A 15,661-nucleotide genomic window follows, 5' to 3' on the forward strand; every position below is an offset into this window, starting at 1 on the left:
TTGCTACTCTGGCTTTCTTTTGATTTCCATTTGCATGAAATACCTTTTTCTATCCCCTTACCTTCAGTCTGTATGTGTCTCTAGATCTGAAGTGAGTCTCTTTGTAGGCAGCATATATACAGGTCTTGTTTTTGTATCCATTCAGCCAGTCTATGTCTTTTGGTTGGAGCATTTAATCCATTTACATTTAAGGTAATTGTTGATATGTATGTTCTTATTGTCATTTTGTTAATTGTTTTGGATTTGTTTTTGTGGGTCTTTTCTTCCCTTTTCTTCTTTTGTTCTCTTCTCTTGTGATTTGATAACTACCTTTAGTGTTATGTTTGGATTCCTTTTTCTTTTTTGTGTGTATATCTATTATAGGTTTTTGGTTTGCAGTTACTATGAGGTTTTTGTATAACAGTCTATATATAAATGTGATTGTTCAAGTTGCTGATCTCTTAATTTCAAGTGCATTTTAAATACCCTGGGGGCTTCCCTGGTGGCACAGTGGTTGGGAGTCCGCCTGCCGATGCAGAGGACACGGGTTTGTGCCCCGGTCCGGGAGGATCCCACATGCCGCGGAGCGGCTGGGCCCGTGAGCCATGGCCGCTGAGCCTGCGCGTCCGGGGCCTGTGCTCCGCAGCGGGAGAGGCCACAGCGGTGAGGGGCCTGCGTACTGCAAAAACAAAAACAAAAACAAAAAAACCCCCTGTATTTGTACTCTCCTCCCCTCATGATTACAGTGTTTGATATAATATTTTACATCTGATTGTTTTCTGTATCCTTTAACTGCTTATTGTGGATACAGGTGACTTTACAAGTTTTGTCTTTGAACCTCCCTACTAGTTTTGTCTGTGTATGATGTACTACCTTTATTTGCCTTTACTGGTGAGCCTTTTCATTTTGTAATTTTCTTGTTTCTGGTTGTGGCCTTTTCTTTTTCACCCAGAGAAGTTCCTTTAACATTTATTGTAAAGCTGGTTCATTGGTGCTGAATTCTTTTAGCTTTTGCTTGTCTGTAAAGCTTTTGATTTCTCCATCAAATCTTAAGGAGAGCCTTGCTGGGTAGAGTATTCTTGGTTGTAGGTTTTTCCTTTTCACCACTTTAAATATACTGTGCCACTCCCTTCTGGCCTGCAGAGTTTCTGCTGAAAAATCAGCTGATAGCCTTATGGGAGTTCCCTTGTGTATTATTTGTTGCTTTTCTCTTGCTGCTTTTAGTATTCTCTCTTTATCTTTAATTTTTGTAATTTTGATTATAATGTGTCTTGGTGTGTTCCTCTTTGCGTTCATCCTGTATGGGACTCTCTGTGCTTCCTGGACTTGGGTGCCTGTTTCCTTTCCCAGGTTAGGGAAGTTTTTAGCTATTATCTCTTCAAATATTTTCTCAGGCCCTTTCTCTCTCTCTTCTCCTTCTGGGACTCCTATAATGCGAATATTAGTGCATTTGATGTTGTCCCAGAGATCTCTTAAACTGTCCTCATTTCTTTCCATTCTTTTTCTCTCTTTTCTGTTCAGCTGCAGTGGTTTCCATTACTCTGTCTTCCTGCACACTGGTGCATTCTTCTGTATCATTTGGTCTACTATTGATTCCTTCTAGTGTATTTTTCATTTCAGTTATTGTATTCTCCATCTCTGTTTGGTTGTTCTTTATCTTTCCTCTTTGTTAAAAAGTAGCTTCTCATTCTGTGCATCCATTCTCCTCCTGAGTTCTTTGATCATCTTTACGACCATTACTCTGAACTCTTTCTTGGGTAGATTGCCTATCTCCACTTCACTTAGTTCTTTTTGGGGGTTTTATCTTGTTCCTTTGTCTGGAACATATTCCTCTGCCGCCTCATTTTGTCTAAGTTGCTATCTGTATTTTTATGTCTGTGGTAGGTTAGTTATGTTTCTCAACCTTGGAGGAGTGGCCCTCTGTAGGAGGCATCCTATGCATTCCATCAGTGCACTCCTCTCCTGTCACCCAAGCTATATGCTCTAGGTGTTCCCCCTAAGAGGGCTGTGTGGTTCCTTCTGTTGTGGTGGGCTGACTGTGTGGGTGGTCTGCTAGGCTTAGTTGGCTTCTAGTCTGGTTGGTTGCCAGGCCCTGCCTTGTGCAGATGCTGCTGGTTGCTGTTTAGTGGGGCCTGGTCACGAGGTGGCTGGTTGTGGAATCCAAGGGGGCCCTGGGGCTAGTGCTGGCTCACTGGTGGCCGGAGTCAGGGTCCCGAAGCCTCTGGGGCTCTTGCCCAACTACTGGCAGGGGTTAGTGCTGGATTACTGGCAGGCAGAGCTGTTTCCTGGAGTGTGGCTCCTGGGCCCAGGGATCCCAGAGCTCATTTCAGATCACTGGTAAGTGGGGGCTGGTTTCTGATACAGTTGGGTATGGGGTCTGGGGTGTCCCTGAGGTTGCAGTGGCCTGCTAGTTGGCAGGGTCAGGTGCCAGCTGGTCCCAGGATAGGGTCTGGCCTGTGTTGTGGGATTGTAGTTTTCTTGCTTCTGGTGTCTGCCCCCTGGTGGGTGAGGCTGCTTTAGAGTCTTGTTCAGGCTTCCTTGTGGGAGGGGCCAGGGCCTGCCCACTGGTGGGTGGAGCTGGGTCTTGGCCCTCAGATGGGCAGGGCCATGTCTAGGGGCTTGTCTAGAGGCCATGGGCTCAGGACTTCTTTAGACAGCCTGTCTGCTGATGGGTGGGGCTGTGTCTCTGCCCAATTGGTTGTTTGGCCTGAGGTGTCCCAGCACTGGAGCCTATAGGCTGTCGGGTGGGGCCAGGTCTTGGCACTAATGATCCAACGTGTCAGCCACCAGGAGTGTTCATGTAGTTGAATATTCCCCAGTATGTCTGCCACCAGTGTGTATGTCCCCCGGGTGAGCTTCAGCCACCACCCCCTGCCTCTCCAGGAGAGTCTCCAGGCCCAGCAGGTCTGGAGTCTGGCCTAGGCGCCTATCAAATCATTGCTTTTGTCCTGGGTCCCAGTGCACATGAAATTTTTGTGTGCGCCTTTCAAGGGTGTAGTCTGTATTTCCCCCAGTCCTGTGGGCTTCCTGCAGTAAAGCCCCACTGGCCTTCAAAGCCAAATGCTCTGGGGGCTCCTCCCCCCCGTGCCAGACCCCCAGGCTGGGGAGCCTGATGTGGGGCTCAGAACTCTCACTCCTGTGGGAGAACTTCTGTGATATAATTATTCTCCAGTTTGTGGGTCGCCTACCGGGGGGTATGGGATTTGATTATATCACGAGTCTGCCCCTCCTTCCCGTCATGTTGTGGATCCTTCTTTATGACTTTAGTTGTAGAAGATCTTTTCTGGTAGGTTCCAGTCTTTTTCATCAATGGTTGTTCTGCAGATAGTTGTGATTTTGGTGAGCTCATGAGAGGAGATGAGCTCAGGGTCTTTCTACTCCCACATCTTGGCCCTTAAACCTATTTTGATTCTTTACAGAGAATTGCTAATACTCAGCAGTGGTCCCGCCTATTAAGTCTCCTCTACACAAGTAGAGGAGTCCCTCCATGCTCCATGCAATTAAAAATGCATGGTCTTAACTACTGAGTAACTTACTGACCGCTTGAGCCAAAGTGTCAAGCTTTTTTCTTCCTCTTTTCTGTATTGTGATAGAATTCATCGACTCTACTGAGCAACTAGAGGAGTTTGACCTGGAGGAAGATTTCGAGATTCTGAGCATATAGAATAGTGGGAACTCACCTTGGAGATCTGTCTTCCATCTGGCACCAGAAGAACATGAACTCATCACATAAAACTCTTCTAGTCAGCAAGTGCCTGATATGCCAGCAGCATACAAACTTGATAGCAATCATGACTGAGCCAATCACCTTTTCTCAGAAAAAAACAAACAAGTGAACAATATACCCCTTCCCCAGAAAGAACTAAAACAATCATGGAATCTAGGAGCAGAAAGATTAGGAGTCGTCTCTTGAACTTCCCAGCTTCTTAGGTGGCCACAGCGAATCTTCAGCTACTGAAATGAGGAGGTGGATGTCTGGAAGATAGACAGCAACTCCCACCTTGCTTCCAGCACCAGCAGATGAGAGATGGTTACCCTGTGCTTCTTCACCCTTTCAGGTTTGACCTCTCTGGGCTAAATACTAAGAAGCAATCTGTTCTCTTGCTCTAATAATAAAGTGATAATCATTGTATCAGGGAAAAAAAGTTCTTGTTAAATTATTTGAATATGTATTTATATAATTATAATTGATCTCAAAAAGTGTGTCAAAGACATTACATCAAATGAATACTTATTGATCTCCTTCCTGTTTGAGAGAACCTTAACTATTTGATGGGTCACTGTCCCCATATTTACTGATACTTTTGTCAGATGGTCACCCTGTCCTTAAATCATTATCACTTAAATCAGGGGTCTGCAAACTTTTTCTGTCAATGGCCAGATAGGAAATGTTTTAGGCTCTGAAGACCACAAAGTGTCTGTCACAGCTACTCATCTCTGCTGGTGAAACCCCAAGACGGCCATAGACAATGTGCATGCACATGAGCCTGGCCGTAACCCAATAAAACCTTACTTACAAAAACAGGCAGAGGGCTGGATTTAGCCCACAGGCTCTAGTTTGCTAATCACTGACTTAAATTGTTGATTTTTGTTTGGGAAATTAAAAATTGTGTTTGAATTTGACTCCATTTTGCTTGACAGTCATAACTGGAAAGAACTATTCATGTGGTGACATTAATCTCTGTATCAAATACAATTCCAAACCATATCAGGACTAGCAAGCAACATACTAAATTTGAAAGCACATATTCGTCAAATTGGCTTTGCTAACCACTCTCCTGTGTGGACGCACCTCATGTCCCAGTGGTATCTTCCCCTTTTCCTCTCCTTGTCTTCTTAACCTATGCATTTCACCTCCATGCTCAACCAAGCCCCCAGGAAGGCCAGCAACTGCGGTTTGAAAGCTAGCACCAAACCAAGGTGGGTTTTCTTGTGTGGTATATTTAGGAATATTTGAACACTTGTTTCCTTAGATTCCGTTTTTTTCTTTTTCAGTAGGTAATATATTCCAGCGGTTCAGAACTCAAAAGGTGCAAAATGGTATTCAGTGAAATGTCTCTCCCGCCCACAGGTCAGTTCTCTTTCCTGAACACTCCCAATGTTATTAATTTCTTCTTCATCCTTCCAGAGGATCTCTTGTATGCATATACAAATATATGCACATATATCTTAGATTTGATTTTAATGACTTTAAAATTTCTCTACTTTTCTATCTGTAAATGATCCTGAGGCCCCAGAGATATGGAAATTCCTTTCTTGAACTCTAGCATGTGATGGGGCTAAAAACAGTTGTAGGCTTATCTTGAAGCATGTTGTGGATTTGTTGCCTGTTGGAAGACATTATCAACCCTTGACTTTAATTGTATTTTTCCGTGTCTCAGTGTTTTGTTATAAAGCTCGACTTGCAGTGACAGGAACCCCCATGGCTCTGAGGGGGGGGGGGGCTTATGAATTTCAGTGAGATGGACTTTAGAAAAGTTTTCATCAAAGAAAGAATGTCAAAAGAGTCAAATGTTCATATTGGATTCCTTTTATTTGCAATGTACGAAACTGACACCATGCTTATTACTGAGGAGGTGAAGGTAACAATAGTTCAGATTATACTGATTATGCTTTGTCTGTGTTGGCACAGTTTACATAATATTTAAGGAAGCAGAATCACCTGGAAGGAATTGCCTCATGTCAACATAGCTAAGTGTTCTGGGAAACTGTTAATTAAAGGAAACGGTTAAAACAAATCCCCCTAAACAGAATATACTTTACAGTCTACTCAGGCTTGCTTTGGGTCTGCTAACTGCTAAAGAGAGGACTGTGCTAGATTTTTATGAGGCTTTAAAAACATATCAGAATGGTTTAACAGGCTACCTGTGAAAGAGCAATTGGATGGACATTTTAATGGAAAGTCTCTCACAGCCTCAAAATGCGAAGGAACCAACACTGCAGTGTCGATTTGCCACACTGCACGCATCTGAATGGCATTTGGAATAAACAGGGGCTTCTGAGAAATTTGGACAAGGGATTTTTTCCTTTTTGTTCCTGGAGTCAAAAGCAAAGTTCACACCTCCTTACCCATCCTCCCCTCTCCCCCCGGCCCCGGGGAAAGGGCTGCAGTTCTCATTTCTCTTTATGGGTCTGACGGCATTTGGTGCATCCTCTGCTCTACTCTGAACCAGGCCAAGTCTGCTGCCTGTGGCTGGGGAGGGAGCCGGCAAGGAGGAAGTGATGATTTGTCTACGACCACGTGAAGTTAACGAGCACCTCTCGGCTGCTGGTCTTCCAGCGTCCCTAAGCTCACTCTCGAAGGAGTCAGAGCTCACCCCGGGACACTGGCTGGCACCTCATTCCAGCTCTGCTGCCTGCCTAGACACAGTGGGTCTCCGGGAAGAGTTGAGAGCTTGCCCTGTGCAGGCTTGAGCCATCCATAATGTTGAGCCAGAGAAATTTTTTTCATGTGGAAACACTGGGCTCTAGTTTAAGCCAAATGATGTGCGGTGACCTCTGGCCATAATGAAATGACTCCTTTAGCTATCACGGAGAGCTTTCTGATCAAGAGAGTGAGGAAAGCTAGCAGGTCACCGGGAAGAGTTGAGAGCTTGCCCTGTGCAGGCTTGAGCCATCCATAATGTTGAGCCAGAGAAATTTTTTTCATGTGGAAACACTGGGCTCTAGTTTAAGCCAAATGATGTGCGGTGACCTCTGGCCATAATGAAATGACTCCTTTAGCTATCACGGAGAGCTTTCTGATCAAGAGAGTGAGGAAAGCTAGCATTCTAAGAAAGTGGTGGCCCAGCAGGTCTTTCTGAGGTAGCCATGAAGAGTCACACAAACATCCAAAGCAAACTGTAGCACCGAAATGGGACAGCAGCTCTCAGCAGGGCGGGCTCACCCATGGGGCCTGAGGGTGGGGGTGATCAGTGTCCCGTAGTCTAGCCCAAACGAGACGCCGATGTACAACTTGACAGATGGGCAAAAGGGCTTGGCTTTCCTTCTTCAGACCGCTCAGGTGTGTGAGGTGACCGTTGTGCGGGGCAGGGGAGGGCAAGGAGCAGAGTGGCAGGTGCCACCCTACACGCTTTTCATACACACCTGGCAGCGGCTGACCCGGGTGTGGAGCTGCCCGGCTTTCAGCGTCTCAGATACAGGCTCCTCCCCAAACTGCTGCCTCTCTTCCACCGTCGTCAGCCAGAAACTGTACTTGTTGGCAAAGTAGTGGCAGGTGCCCCGGGCACCACTGCACTCGATGAAAGGAGTGGCTCGGAAATCCTCTAGGCAGGAGCCAGGGGAGACCAGGGACTGGCCGCCGCCCTCAGCGCCGGCGGCCGTGTGCTGAAACAGATGGGCGGTGGCTGTGAACTGGTCACCTTGGGGGGTGATGGACCCCGCTGCTCTGTCTCTCAGCTCTGGTCCCTTGGCTCAGGACCCCCTGTCTGGCCAGCGGACCAACAGCTATGTTTTAGGACCGGGGGCGCTCATCCTCCCTTGTCTCAGCCTCAGAGCCGGGAGCGCCCCCTCCAAGCTCCCTAGCGCCCTCCTAACCCACGGCTCCTGGGCCGCGGCCGTATCCCGGCCAGTATTTCCCAAGCTGCTGCCGTCCCGCCGAGTCCAAGGTGTGTTAGGTGCCCCCCGATCATTTCCACTGACAAATCTGAGAAAGGCTGAATTAAGGAAACTGCCAACAGGGTTCAGGATGCAGTTCTTCTCAGAGCCCTCCGTCGGCCCCAAGCCCTTGGCGGTGTGCTCCAGAGAAAGGAGAGAGCACGGAATAGTCCACAAGGTCGTTAGACCATGGGCCCTTCCCCCCAGTGGACCTATTAATAGCTCTGGCTCTGAAGTCACCTTCATTGGAACTTTTACTGCAATCTGTACCATACCCTTTAGGGTGCCATTTAGTGTTTGTTACCTGCCGAGAACAAGTAGGCCTCGTATTTGGCCTACCGTCCCGGCCCTCGAGTCACAGGGCTCCCTCAGCACTCGATTTCACAATTTCCCTCCCAGCACTCCCCGCCCTCGGCCTTCATCCTGGTGGAGAGGGCGGTGCGGGACCTTACCATGAGGAAGGAGTACCCAATCCAGAGGCTGCGCCAGCCCAGGGGGCACTGCGGGATGGTGATGTCCTGGCTGTGCACGGCAATGGCTTGCGAGGGCGCCTCACACACAGAGCAGCGGCTGATGTACTGGGGAATCTGCGTCTGGCCGACGGGCATCATGGGGATGGGCGCGGTGGTGGAGAGCCAGTAGGATTTATCGTTGCGCCGGGCATAGTGGCACACTTCGTTGATGTTGCAGTAGATGAAGGGCATGGTGCTGAAGCGGGGCAGGCAGGAGCCAGCAAACCCTGCAAGGAGAGAAGGTGGGCAGGGGCAGATAAGTTCTGGCCGAGGGGCAGGGCTGCGATTGTCCCTGGAGCCACTACGACTGGACTAGATGGTGGTTTGGGTTCATATCCAACTGCTGGTAGCAGAGCAGGGACGCCTTTCCTTCCTATCCCGGACCACTGTACACACACTGAAGTCTATTTTCTATGCACCAGGGAAGTTTGATAATGAAAAGAATCTTTTTAGAAACTGAATGATGACTCCCTAATTAGTCTGCTTTGTCAAATCAGCATTTAATAATAGAGTGAGCCTGCGTTTCTCTGGAACACACCTGAAGACAATTCAGTTAATTCTTGGGTAATCATTGTTGCCGGCAGGTCATATTATTATTACCACTGCTGATCGCTAACGTTTAATGGATGCTTAATACGTGTCAAACGTTGTTCTAAGCATTTTGCATGGGTGATTCCTGTAATCCTTAGTCCACCCTATGGGACAAGTACTAGAATTAGGCTTGTTCCACTGAGAAGGAGGCGGAAGCTTAGACAGGTTGAACAACGTGTCCAGAGTGAGCGGAAGAGCTGGGGTTTGAACCCAGATCTGCCCGACTCCAGAGCTGGTGCTTGTAACCCACTACCCAACATGGGCCCACCAAGGGTTGGGAGGAGCGGGGAGTGTGGCTCTTGGTCCTTGTGGGGACAGAGGGCCAGGGCTGGATGTGCGAGCCGGTACCTACCCAGGTCCTGGTTGTGGGCTTTCTCCTGCCCCTCCACGAACAGCAGGCTATAACCCACCCACAGCTGGCTCATCCCGACGGGGCACAGGGGCACCTGTTCCGACTGGCTGTGCTTCACCAAGGTGTAGCCCACTCTCACGCTCTGCCCAGGCATTCCAGCCCTCCCGAAGGGGCCCGGCCTCCCTGGAGCTCCTGAGATGGAGAGAGCAGAGATAACCAAGGACCTGCTGAATCAGAGGCAGTGAAAAAGCAGAGCTGGGGTGAGTGAGGCAAAATCACACCCTCCTCTCCTGCCCGTGGCAGACGTGGCTAACAATCGCGGCACTTTCCCAGCGAGCTTCAGGACTGTTCTCTACTCAGGACAACTGATTTGCCATCTCTGACATAAAATGGAAGGTAAGTAGCAGAGCAGCCATATCTTATCTCAGATTCTCTTCTCCCTTGAACCACCCCCCTTCCACCCACGTCAGAATCCCTTGGTAGAAGAGGGGGTGTGCAGGGCAGGGGGCCACGCTATAGTATAGAGTTATAGCTCTTAAGAGCTGGAAGAGAACCCAGAACTATGTGGAACAGTCCTTTGCCTTCTGGAATATAGGGCTCTAATCCTTCACAGGCTCAGAATGGAGTGAACGGATTCGAGCCCAGTTTTCCAGCCTGCTAGTAGTGTCAAGCTTTACTGCCCAGTTTCCTAATTCCACGATTTGAGATTCTGACTCACCCTCAAGCCTCAAACCCTTACAGAAGCCCTCTGCCCCCTAGTGCCGACATTGCCAGACCTTCAAATCCTGGAGGGCCTTGCAGTCCAGGGAGACCAGGATCACCAAGAGCCCCAGGTGGGCCAGGGAGTCCATTGGGGCCATCTTTGCCCGGGATGCCAGGTAAACCTTTGAAGCCTGCCGGGAGAGAAGGCCCACAGCAGGGTACTCAATGTGCAGGGTCTGGAGGAGCCTTCCCTGGAGAAAGGGGACTCGTGTGTCATGCCCAGGACTCACCAGGAGAGGGCGAACTGGCCATCACCCTGGAGTGCACGCTGAGCTCAGGGCTGAGCCTCCTGGGCTAGTCCTTAGTTCACGTCCGGGCAGCTCAGCCCTGGGACCTCACTCTGAACTTAGCCCTTCTGAGCTCCTTCACACCCAGGTCCCCCTCCCTTCCTCTAATCTTCCCAGCAATGCTGAGGAGGATGCAGGGCAACTGCTGGGGTCCCATGTCAGAAATGAGGACACCGAGGTCCAGAGAGACTGCTAGCTTACTCCGGCTGGGGCAAAACTGGGATTGGAAGCCGGGTTTTCCGTCCCCCAGCCCTGGGCTTTCTCTGTTGCTCTCTGTCCCCACACCACGCTCCCTCCTTCCCGCAGCAGCACGTTAACGTTAGCGAGGGACGACGAGCTGTCTGGATTAGCTGCTGTGCTCTGCCCACACAGAACACTTCGTTCCATGTGCTTCGTTCCCTGAAGCCAAGTACAACTGCTGGCCCTGCTGGTCTGCTCCTTCCTGGCGAGAAGCTTGGAAGCTTTGTGAAGGAGCCGAGGAAACGCTCAATGAAGGTGCCCCCTTGGAGCCGGGGTTCCCAGCCAGTTGCTTCAGCCTCCCAGCCAAAGCCGTCTCAGCTCCTTGCGAAGTCCCCTTTCTCTGGAGCCCTCCTCACCTTGTAGGCCTCCAGGGCCTTGGATCCCAGGGTCCCCCATGAGGCCAGGGATGCCATCGATGCCTGTTAGACCCATGGGTCCAGGAGGAGCCTGGATGGCTTCTGCAATTGGTGTTTGTCCAGGAGCGCCTCGGGGGCCGGATAAGCCTGTGGGCACGTGGGAGAAATGGAAATGGCAAGCGGTGGCAGAGGAGGTGGCCAGGGTGGGCTCCCGGAGGTTCAGTTGGCATCACAGCCGAGACCCCAAACCCAGCCGGCTGGCTTACTAATAGAAGCCAAACAAGCCAATTTGCTTATTAATTCATTGAAAAAGTATTTCTCGGGTGCCGACTATGTGCCAGAGCCTGGTAGATCAGGGGATAGAGCAGTGAGTAAGACCTTTATGAGACGATGGTCTGGTGATAAAGATGAAAAATGTGTAACCTGACAAAAACCATTAATCTTACTGCAAATTGTAAGAAGTGCTACAAAGGAAATGGACAGTGCACAGACAGTGGGAGGGAGTGGAGAGGGCTATGGGGTGGAGAACCTGCTTTAGAGAGAGTTATAAGTGGCCTCTTACAAGCAGTGACACTTAAGCTGAGACCATTAAAGCATTAGAGCAAGCTGGGGGTGGGGTGGGGGAGAGTATTCCAGAAGTAGAACTAGCATGTGCAAAGGCCCTGTGGCCAGTCAAGGCGTGGTGTTTTTGGATAACTGAAAGAGGCTAGTGTGACAAAAGCACAGTGAACAGCAAAGGGGAAGGGCTGGTAATGAGGATGGAGAGGGAGGCATCACAGAGGGCTTCATGGCCATAGTTAATTCTTATGCCATGGGACGCCCATGAATGATTTCTGTTTTTACAAGACCTCTCTGACCACTGTCTAGAGAAATGATTGTTGGGGGAGGTGAATAATGGAAGCAGGGAGACCAGTTAGCAGTCACCGCAGCGATCCACATGAGAAATGTTGGTGGCTTGGATCTCAGTGGTCGAGGTGGAGGTGATGAGAGGGGGGCAGATGCAAGGCACATTTATAGGAGACACAGCCCTCAGGGCTTGCTAATGGATTGGATGTGTGTGTGAGGGTGACAAAGGACAGAAAGGATGGTTCTTCATTTCTGGATTCAGCAAATGGGTGAGTGGTGATCTGAGTGCAAACGCAGTGACCGCAAATGCAGAAACAATGCAGAGAGGGGAAGTCAGTGGCAAGATCCGTGGCGGCAAAGCGGCAATGGCCTTCAGTCCTGGGAGCTGATGGAGGCAGGGTTATCTCCAAGGTGGAGAAACTCCCTCCCTGGAGGAGCTTGATCCAGCTGCTTCAGCCATCCAGGCTTTCTTGGCGTGCTTAGCAGTGACTCCTGAAGGAATGATACCCCCCAACCCCTCCCCTGAGCTCAGGATCAGCCAGGCACATGCTCTCAACTCACCTCTTGGCCCTGCCTTCCCCTTCATCCCCGGAAGTCCTGGGTCTCCAGGTGGCCCAACTTTGCCTGGAGTCCCCATGAAGCCAGGCCCACCTCTCATGCCTGGCAAAGTCCAAAGGAAAGCAAGTCAGGGCCTGGCACAGTGGTGCTGGTGGTGGTGGGGTTGAGACTAAGCAGAGGCGAGGGCAGGAAAAGCATCATCAGCTGGTCTCTCTTCACAGGGCTGCAGGAAGGGGCCATCTCTGACAGTGGAGTGGGAAAGGACCCAGTAGGCAGCCACACAGTCATACCTTTCAGTCCTAGCTCTCCAGGGAGGCCAGAGAAACCTGGAATTCCTTGGTCTCCCTTGGGCCCTTGAGGGCCAGGAATTCCAGGGAAGCCAGGGTCTCCCGGGTCGCCTTGATCCGAGGATGGCCCAGGGGGGCCTGGGGGGCCCGGGGGGCCTGGGCGGCCTAGGGATAAGATCGGAATAGGGATGAGGGCAGAGGGGAGAGGAAGCGTCGGGACTGATAGGAAGCCAAAGGCTATTCCCAGGGCACATAATGTTCCCTTGCCTTCTGTGGGGCCCCAGTGCCCAGACCTTCCCAAACCCTTTTAGCAAAATGCAGCCCATTCCAACCCCGTGTCCCTGCGGGGGGAGGGACGTGAAGCCTCACAGGCCCGTGCACATCCAGCAGTGGGGATGGGGCTGGACTGTAGACAGGCCCTCCCCAAACTCCAGACAAAACGTGATGGCCAGCCTTTTGGGGCTTCCTGGCTTTACCTCGTTCTCCATCTAGGCCTGGTCGCCCGGGGTCGCCAGGCTGTCCTGCTATGACTGAGGGCAAGGAGAGGCCTGGGGCACCAGGGAGACCAGCACGGCCCTGGAGACCTGGGAAACCTGCAAAGAATAAATAAAAGGGGCTGCAGGGGCTTTGTGTGCCTAAGAGAGGGTCAGGCTCTCTCAGAGAAAATGGAAGTTCACACAAGAAAGTGGAAGCCCTTAAGGTAGGAGCCAGACCAGCCGAGGCCAGCACAGGGCTTTTCTCCCTTTCTCCTCCGTTGGCAGCCATCGGCCCAGCGCAGCTGACAGGGGCTCAGAGACTCCTCGCTTGCACCAGGCGCTGCATTGAATTGGGATGGATAGAGCTTCGGAAAGTTCTAGCTCTCCAGCCTCGCTGGTAATGGAAATACTTTAGACAGATTTCCCCTAAATCAGGAAGGAAAGAAGGTATGACTGCAGCACCTGGAATCGAAGTTTCCTACGGTGTTTTTAAACCTACTGTCCCTGTTGCACAACATTTCATCAAGTTAGCCAGTCCTGTCTGCTGCTACTCCGAGGAGGTCACAGATCGAGGTGGGGCACAGGCCCCAGCCAGTCAGAACAGACACCCACTCGCCTGCTCGAGCAGAGTGGAGGTGGCAAGGGCGCTATGACCCCTGGTGTCTTCTACAGCTAACTACTGGGTCTTCCAGGCAAGCTGGAAAACAGTTTTATAGGTAATTCAGGATATTAGCTGAATGCTTGCTGAATTGCCTGAATTCCTCCTCCCTGTTTGGCCAAAGGGAATAGCCATTTACTGAAGTACATACGTAATACTCGTTTGCTCAAAGTTTAATACTGCTTTACATGTTTTCTGTTTGTGGAATGATTTCTATTATAATAATATGTTCAAAACCAAAAATTTCAACCGATTACAGTAGATTTATACAATATGCATACATTGAAAACATAGATGGTAATCTTGCTGAGAAAACACATCAAAGCCACGTATACAAATGTAGAAATCTATTTTATTCTTGTGACATGGAAGAAATGTATTTATTACTTTGGTATATTCTAAAAGATAGTCAAATGAAGAGGAATAGATTCGAATTGGTTGACAAACTGTTCTGGTGGTTGAGATTCTTGTTTGTGACAAGAAAATACCAAAATATGATGTTGAATTTTATTTTTCTGACAAGAAAAGCTGAAAATATTAATGTTGAATTTCTCATATTTCGCTAAGAAATAGTAAATCCATGAAAATTTGTAAAGAAAGATGGCAGATTGCTTAATTTGGGTGTCTTTAACAGCTCATTGATTAATTGGATACTGAGGAAATATAAAGGAGGAAAAAATAAATTTAAAGAAAAGTTTCCACTTATTAGAAGTCTGGAAAAGAAACAAAGGAAAAACAAAAAGCAAAACTAGTTGCAAAACCACTTAGTGCTACTTTTAGCATTGCCAGTTATATCTTGATGAATCGTTGAAGTATTTTGCTTTTTCACAAAGGTAAAAATCTGAAAAGAAAGACACATTGTATTTTTGTCCTGAAAATATAACTTCATATATCTATACATATATATGTGCTGAAATTATGCAAAACCAATAAACAAGACACCGCATATAGTAGAGTAAGCGTGGACAGCGCATGGATTGTAAAAATGTCTGTTTCCAAGGCAATATTTGGAGACTCCTTCTCTTTTCACTTGTTTCTTGATTTTATAATTACACCAATATATCATTAAACCTGCAATAAAGGTACTACTGACCTCAAGTAGTAAAAAAAACAAAAAAAAAAGCTCAAGTATTTCTTTAAGAATGAGACTTTTTTTTTAATTTTTGAATTTTATTTTTTTATACAGCAGATTCTTATTAGTCATCAATTTTATACACATCAGTGTATACATGTCAATCCCAACCTCCCGATTCATCACACCACCCCCCCCTCCCCCCCGCCGCTTTCCCCCCTTGGTGTCCATACGTTTCTTCTCTGCATCTGTGTCTCAATTTCTGCCCCGCAAACCGGTTCATCTGTACCATTTTTCTAGATTCCACATGTATGCTTTAATATACGATATTTGTTCTTCTCTTTCTGACTTACTTCACTCTGTATGACAGTCTCTAGGTCTATCTACATCTCTACAAATGACCCAATTTCATTCCTTTTTATGGCTGAGTAATATTCCATTGTATATATGTACCACATCTTCCTTATCCATTCGTCTGTCGATGGGCATTTAGGTTGCTTCCATGACCTCGCTAATGCAAAAACAGTGCTGCAATGAACATTGGGGTGCATGTGTCTTTCTGAATTAGGGTTTTCTCTGGGTATATGCCCAGTAGTGGGATTGCTGGATCATATGGTAATTCTATTTTTAGTTTTTTAAGGAACCTCCATACTGTTCTCCATAGTGGCTGTATCAATTTACATTCCCACCAACAGTGCAAGAGGGTTCCCTTTTCTCCACACCCTCTCCAGCATTTGTTGTTTGTACATTTTCTGATGATGGCCATTCTGACCGGTGTGAGGTGATACCTCATTGTAGTTTTGATTCACATTTCTCTAATAATTAGTGATGTTGAGCAGCTTTTCATGTGCTATTTGCATTTCTGTAATAATTAGTGATGTTGAGCAGCTTATCATGTGCTTCTTGGCCATCTGTATGTCTTTGGAGAAATGTCTAATTAGGTCATCTGCCCATTTTTGATTGGGTTGTTTGTTTGTTTTAATATTGAGCTGCATGAGCTGTTTATATATTTTTTTTGTAGTGTCTGGTCTTACATTTCGGTCTCGAATCCATTTTGAGTTTATTTCTGTGTATGGTGTTAGGGAGTGT

General features: G+C 48.3%; 2 protein-coding genes across 2 annotated transcripts in view; one reads left to right on the forward strand and one right to left on the reverse strand.

Moving 5' to 3' along the window:
• Positions 1-4,563, forward strand: part of ATG4A (autophagy related 4A cysteine peptidase) — an 89,899-nt gene extending 85,336 nt beyond the window's left edge. Inside the window, exon 14 of the mRNA XM_028482546.2 lies at positions 3,573-4,563. Coding sequence (XP_028338347.1) covers positions 3,573-3,643 — 71 coding nt within the window. The 3' untranslated portion in view covers positions 3,644-4,563. The remainder of the gene's footprint in view (positions 1-3,572) is intronic.
• A 2,073-nt stretch (positions 4,564-6,636) lies between these two features.
• COL4A6 (collagen type IV alpha 6 chain) overlaps positions 6,637-15,661 on the reverse strand; it is an 82,588-nt gene continuing 73,563 nt past the window's right edge. The window contains exons 38-45 of the mRNA XM_024128062.3: positions 12,843-12,959; positions 12,370-12,531; positions 12,083-12,181; positions 10,676-10,822; positions 9,807-9,923; positions 9,031-9,222; positions 8,028-8,314; positions 6,637-7,305 (exon numbers count right to left, since the gene is read on the reverse strand). Of these exons, the coding sequence (XP_023983830.1) occupies positions 7,045-7,305; positions 8,028-8,314; positions 9,031-9,222; positions 9,807-9,923; positions 10,676-10,822; positions 12,083-12,181; positions 12,370-12,531; positions 12,843-12,959 (1,382 nt within the window). The 3' untranslated portion in view covers positions 6,637-7,044. The remainder of the gene's footprint in view (positions 7,306-8,027; positions 8,315-9,030; positions 9,223-9,806; positions 9,924-10,675; positions 10,823-12,082; positions 12,182-12,369; positions 12,532-12,842; positions 12,960-15,661) is intronic.

Source organism: Physeter macrocephalus, chromosome 21 (assembly GCF_002837175.3).
Source record: "Physeter macrocephalus isolate SW-GA chromosome 21, ASM283717v5, whole genome shotgun sequence".
Taxonomy (NCBI): Eukaryota; Metazoa; Chordata; class Mammalia; order Artiodactyla; family Physeteridae; genus Physeter; species Physeter macrocephalus.